Here is a 5,955-nt window from a genome sequence, read left to right on the forward strand (position 1 = left end):
CTCTGGATCTCTGTCCCCACCTCTCTCTGGATATCTGTCCCCCACTCTGGATTTCTGTCCCCTCCCGCCGGATCCCTCTGAGTCTCTATCCCCCCCACCCCCGTGTCTCTGTACCTCCCTGCCTCTGTCCCCCCCCCACCTCTGTCCCCCCCTCTCTCTGGGTCTCTTTTCCCCTCCCTCTGGGTCTCTGTCCCCCTCTCTCTAGGTCTGTCCCCCTCCCCTCTCTCTCAGGGTCTCTGTACCCCTCTGTCTCCGGGTCTGTTTTCCCCTCTCTCTGGGTCTCTGTCCCCCTGCCCAGGTCTCTGTCCCCCTCTCTCTCAGGGTCTCTGTCTGAGTCTCTTTTTCTCTGGGCCTCTGTCTCCCCACCCCACATTCTCTATGGTCTTCAGATCCTGTCTCTCTCAGCCCCTCCTCTCCCTCCACCTATGGGCCCCAAGGCCCCTCTTGGCCGACCAAAGGTCTCTGGGCTGAGGTATGACATTTGGTAAATGAGTAACTCGGGCCCCACAGTCAACGGGGTGCTTTGGATGGCTGCCCCTCCTCCATGGACTCTTCCCAGAGACCCCAAGTCAGGGGAGAGAGAGGGGCAGAGGATCAATGAGTGTACACTGAGCCACCACTCAGAGTGAGGGGACAATATGGCCACAGGCAGGATCCCAGAAAAAAAAAATTATGGGAACCAAAAAGACACGGAGACAAAGCACACAGCCGGCTTCCAACAAGGGGGGACCTTGGGGTAGGGGGCCCGATTTGGGTCTGAGCCAGGTCTAGTTCTGAGGGTCCCACCAAAAAAGTCGGGGAGTGCCAAGGGGATGAGGTCAGCGAGTGGCCCCACCCCCATCCGTCCCCGCGGGGGCCCCTTCCCGCGCTGAGCTCAGCATGACTCAGCAGTCGCTGCCTGCAACAAGGACCCCAGATACCGGCCTGGCGGGGCATCTGCAGATCCCCTCGGTCAGGGGCTGCCCCGCCTGGGCTGTTCGGAGCAGCTCCTCTGTAGGGCAGGGCCTGACCTCACCCCACACCCCAGTGGCTTCAGCTCCCTGCCCAGCGCACGGGCTGCCTCCATCAGGGCACTTAAGTAGAGTCAAGGTTTGCGCCGACTCCGTCTCCCAGAAATCAACGTGGACCAGGCCCACTTAAAAAATATGCATTAGTCGAAGACAGACGTCTCGTCCATAGGTCCCCAGACTGTTTGTCCACAACGCAGGGCTTCTCTTTGTGGGCCTGAAAGAGCACACGTCAGGCAAGACACGAGGGCAACTTCAGAGACACTGTTCAGGGCCACGGAGAATTCTCGAAGTCTGTGAGTTGCCTCCAAAACAGCCTCCAGGAAATGCAATCCCAGAGACACCGCAAAGCTCAAAACAGACTTTTCATTCCTCCCCATTTCCACTCCCAGAAAAAGCCTGGGCCCCTGAAAGAGCTCCAAGGTATCCCCAAAGTCCCAGCCCATCTTTGGAGGGTTCCAGAGGGCTGTCCAGGGTTCCAGAAGTCACCCTACCTCATACAATGCTCCTCCTGGGCTTCCCGCACTGGGTGAAACCCACGGCTCCAGAATAACTGCCCTTTCCAACTTGCAGAGCACCTCAAGAACCTAAAGATTTCCCCGGGGAGGGCTCCAAAATATAGAGAGTTTGCATCGTGAACCCCCACCTCTGTAAATCCCAGGACTCCAGTCCCCGCAACACTCCATTTTCCAGAGATCTCCAGGGGTCCAGAAATAACACCTCACAGCCTTCCAAGCTTCCCAAGGATCCGGAGACTCCTTATCTCGCAGCGCAAACCTCAGGCAACTACAGGTCCTCCCTGCACCTTTGAGGTGCCCCTCCCCCCACTCAAGGTTCCAGAAAAATCCATGCCCTCGGAAACCCCAGAATCTTACTTTCCCGAGGCACCCCCAGGACCCCAGGGTCATCAGTTCACAGGGCTGTTAGTGCTCCCATAAAACTCTAGCCTCCCAGAGGGACCCCAGCCCCCACCCTCCCGCCCACGAACCCCTGCATTTCCAGAATCAGCCCCAGGGCCCCAACCCCCCCAAGCCCCCATTTCACAACACGCTGGCGCTACAGGCGCGTGACTTCCCCTTGCTTTGGGGCGGGGGGCTGAGACTCCTATGTGCTCCGGATTGGTCAGGCACGGCCTTCGGCCCCGCCTCCTGCCACCGCAGATTGGCCGCTAGCCCTCCCCGAGCGCCCTGCCTCCGAGGGCCAGCGCACTATAAAAGAAGCCGCCCTAGCCACGTCCCCTCGCAGTTCGGCGGTCCCGCGGGTCTGTCTCTTGCTTCAACAGTGTTTGGACGGAACAGATCCGGGGACTCTCTTCCAGCCTCCGACTGCCCTCCGATTTCCTCTCCACTTGCAACCTCCGGGACCATCTTCTCGGCCATCTCCTGCTTCTGGGACCTGCCAGCACCGTTTTTGTGGTTAGCTCCTTCTTGCCAACCAACCATGAGCTCCCAGATTCGTCAGAATTATTCCACCGACGTGGAGGCAGCCGTCAACAGCCTGGTCAATTTGTACCTGCAGGCCTCCTACACCTACCTCTCTCTGGTGAGTCCCCAGGACGCCCCTGGCCCTAATTTCCTACAGCTGCGCACCTCCGGCCCTCACTGCACGCGCCAGCCTTCTTTGTGCGGTCGGGTAAACAGAGGGCGGAGTCCCCTTGGCCTCGCCTCCCGCTAACCATTGTTGCCTCCATCTCTTCCCGTAGGGCTTCTATTTCGACCGCGATGATGTGGCTCTGGAAGGCGTGAGCCACTTCTTCCGCGAATTGGCCGAGGAGAAGCGCGAGGGCTACGAGCGTCTCCTGAAGATGCAAAACCAGCGTGGCGGCCGCGCTCTCTTCCAGGACATCAAGGTAACTAGTGTGTGGGTAATGGACTACATCTCCCAGCAGGCCGTGCGCGCGAGGAGCCTTGATTTGAGGGCTTAGGTGTCGCGTGGGCTTCTGGGAGATTGAGTTCGGTCTTGTGAGCCCTCTTAACCGCTGGAAATAGAGGCGCACCTCGTGCAGTGCCCACAAGACGCGGCAGTCCACACCGCTGCATGGTCTTAGGGACGTATAGCTGTAAGAGCTAGGACAGGGTGCGGAGAGTGATAAATACAAGCTGTCACATGTCTTTGTGGCCTGGGCCTCTGACCCCCAACGACTCTTGGGAAATGTAGGTTTAGTTCTATGTGCCGAGTGTGTGTATTCTGAGCCATTTCTCCCTTCTGTATAGAAGCCAGCTGAAGATGAGTGGGGTAAAACCCCAGACGCCATGAAAGCTGCCATGGCCCTGGAGAAAAAGCTGAACCAGGCCCTTTTGGATCTTCATGCCCTGGGTTCTGCCCACACGGACCCCCATGTACGTACCCGCTGCATCCATGGCTACCCAACCATACCCCTCAAGCCTCTGCTCCCTTTGGGCAAATTTCCTTCAGAGACTCATTTCACACCTGTCACATTTTAATCTGCAACTGGCTGCTCTCTCTCCCTCTTTTCCAGGGATTGGGTTTCTAATTTCTCCCTCTTCTCTCTCAGCTCTGTGACTTCCTGGAGACTCACTTCCTAGATGAGGAAGTGAAGCTTATCAAGAAGATGGGTGACCACCTGACCAACCTCCACAGGCTGGGTGGCCCGGAGGCTGGGCTGGGCGAGTATCTCTTCGAAAGGCTCACTCTCAAGCACGACTAAGCCTTCTGAGCCCAGCGACTTCTGAAGGGCCCCTTGCAAAGTAATAGGGCTTCTGCCTAAGCCTCTCCCTCCAGCCAATAGGCAGCTTTCTTAACTATCCTAACAAGCCTTGGACCAAATGGAAATAAAGCTTTTTGATGCAGCTGGTGGTTTTGTGTGTGGTGTGGAAGATGAGGTGGGATCTGTTCTCATAAAGCTTCTGGCTGGGTTGGGATGCCAGTGAAAGAGGAGTTGGCCCCATCTCCCATTTTCTTACCTGTCCTAAGACAAGAGGCTATCTGGGTAGTGTTGAACCTGAGGGTTCTCTGCTTGCCTGGCTGTTAACTGTCCCTCCCAGATGGTAGAGATAGACTCCAGGGAGTTGAATTAAGACCTAGGTTGGTACCTAGAAACAGACGTTAGGTCTCAGCCAGAAACAGCCCTATTTAACGAGTGATTATGGGGCCGGGTGGGTCGCTCACCTGATGTCAGGAGTTCGAGACCAGCCTGACCAACATGAAGAAACCCCGTCTCTACTAAAATACAAAGTTAGCTGGGTGTGGTGGCTCATACCTGTAATCCCAGCTAGTCAGGAGGTTGAGGTAGGAGAATCACTTGAACCTGGGAGGCGGAGGTTGCAGTGAGCTGAGATGGCGTCATTGCACTCCAGCCTGGGCAAAAAGAGTGGAACTCCCATCTCAAACAAAAAACATGTCTGCCTCACGGAAGTTGCGGTGAGCTGAGATGGTGCCACTGTGCTCCAGCTTGGGCAACAGAGTAAGACTCTGTCTCAAAAAAGAAAAAAGCCTCAATTCTGGGAGGCAGTTGGAATTATTAGGCCCTTTATATGGGCACATTGACGCTATTGCTATGCAACTTGCATGGCAACCAGGAGGCTCACTGAGGTCTTTGCTCCAGAGTTTAGAGATTACGGCCCGAGCTTGAGTGATCCCAATGTGAGGCGCACACTGAGAGGAACTGGCCAGTGGAGCTGAGCAGCCAGGAACACGTGATGCCCAAGCAATGCTGGACAAGGGGTTTAGGGTTCATCACAGAAATGGGATGTGAAACTTTGGGCCGGATTCTCCAAATGGGAACTGAAGAAGCTTAAAACAGGCCTTAAAAAGCACTTGCTGTGTCCAAGCTGCAAAACTGCTGTGTCAGCTCTGACTCTTCCCCTTCTCCTTCCCCTGGGGCTGGGGCAGGGTGGTTCAAGCCTGTAATCCCAGCACTTTGGGAGGCCAAGGCAGGAGGATCACTTGAGCCCAGGAGGTTGAGACCAGCCTAAGCAACATAGGGAGACCCCCCATTCTCTAAAAAAAATAAATAAATTTAACCAGGTGTGGTGGCACGTGCCTATAGTCCCTGTTACTTGTGAGGCTGAGGTGAGAGGATCACTCGAGCCTGGGAGGTTGAGGCTGCAGTAAGCCATGATTGCTCCATTGCACTCCAGTCTGGGATTCAGAGGGAGAGACCCTGTATCAAAAAAAGAAGTGGCCAGGCGCGGTGGGTCACACCTGTAATCCCAGCACTTTGGGAGGCCGAGGCGGGCAGATCACCTGAGTTTAAGAGTTTGGAGACCAGCCTGGCCAACAACGTGAAACCCCGCCTCTACTAAAAATACACAAATTAGCCCGGTGTAGTGGCGTGCTCCTGTAGTCCCAGCTACTCAGGGGGCTAAGGCAGGAGAATTGCTTAAACCCAGGAGGCAGAGGTTACAGTGAGCTGAGACGAGATTGCTCTCCACTGCACTCCAGCCTGGAAGCAAGGTGAGACTCTTGTCTCAAAAAAACAAAACAAAACAAAACAAAAACCATCCTGGCCAACATGGTGAAACCCCATCTCTACTAAAAATAAAAAAATGAGCTGGGCGTAGTGGCGGGCGCCTGTAATCCCAGCTACTCTGGAGGCTGAGGCAGGAGATTCACTTGAACCCAGGAGGTGGAGGTTGCAGTGAGCCAAGATCATGCCACTGCACTCCAGCCTGGTGACAGAGCGAGACGCCGTCTCAAAAAAAAAAAAAAAAAAAAGCTACATGAGGTTCACAGCTGTCCTATAGATCTTCCTCCCAGTCACACAGCCCCTTTATGCCAAAGATGTCTTAAGTCAAATTTTTGCCACTTGCAAATCAAGTCCCAAGTAAGCAATCAGAGATACCTTCCATGAATGACACTGGAATTTTAGAACAGCAAAATCCAAGTCTCTCTAGAATAAGAGGATGAGCTCAGACCAGGGAAGGGGTGGCACTGGGGGGACGTCACAGCCAGGCCCACCAAGTGTCATGTCTGACCACACCTGGGA

The 5,955-nt window shown here is 55.1% G+C and overlaps 1 protein-coding gene across 1 annotated transcript; it reads left to right on the forward strand.

Annotated features, from left to right (window-relative positions):
* The first annotated feature begins 943 nt into the window (after positions 1–943).
* On the forward strand, positions 944–3,817 carry FTL (ferritin light chain). The gene is made up of 4 exons (XM_014342780.5): positions 944–2,549; positions 2,710–2,856; positions 3,221–3,346; positions 3,523–3,817. The coding sequence occupies exons 1-4, from the start codon at positions 2,448–2,450 to the stop codon at positions 3,673–3,675; spliced, it is 528 nt and encodes a 175-aa protein (XP_014198266.3). The 5' UTR covers positions 944–2,447; the 3' UTR covers positions 3,676–3,817.
* The last annotated feature ends 2,138 nt before the right edge of the window (positions 3,818–5,955 follow it).

This window comes from Pan paniscus, chromosome 20 (genome assembly GCF_029289425.2).
Source record: "Pan paniscus chromosome 20, NHGRI_mPanPan1-v2.0_pri, whole genome shotgun sequence".
NCBI classification, from domain to species: domain Eukaryota; kingdom Metazoa; phylum Chordata; class Mammalia; order Primates; family Hominidae; genus Pan; species Pan paniscus.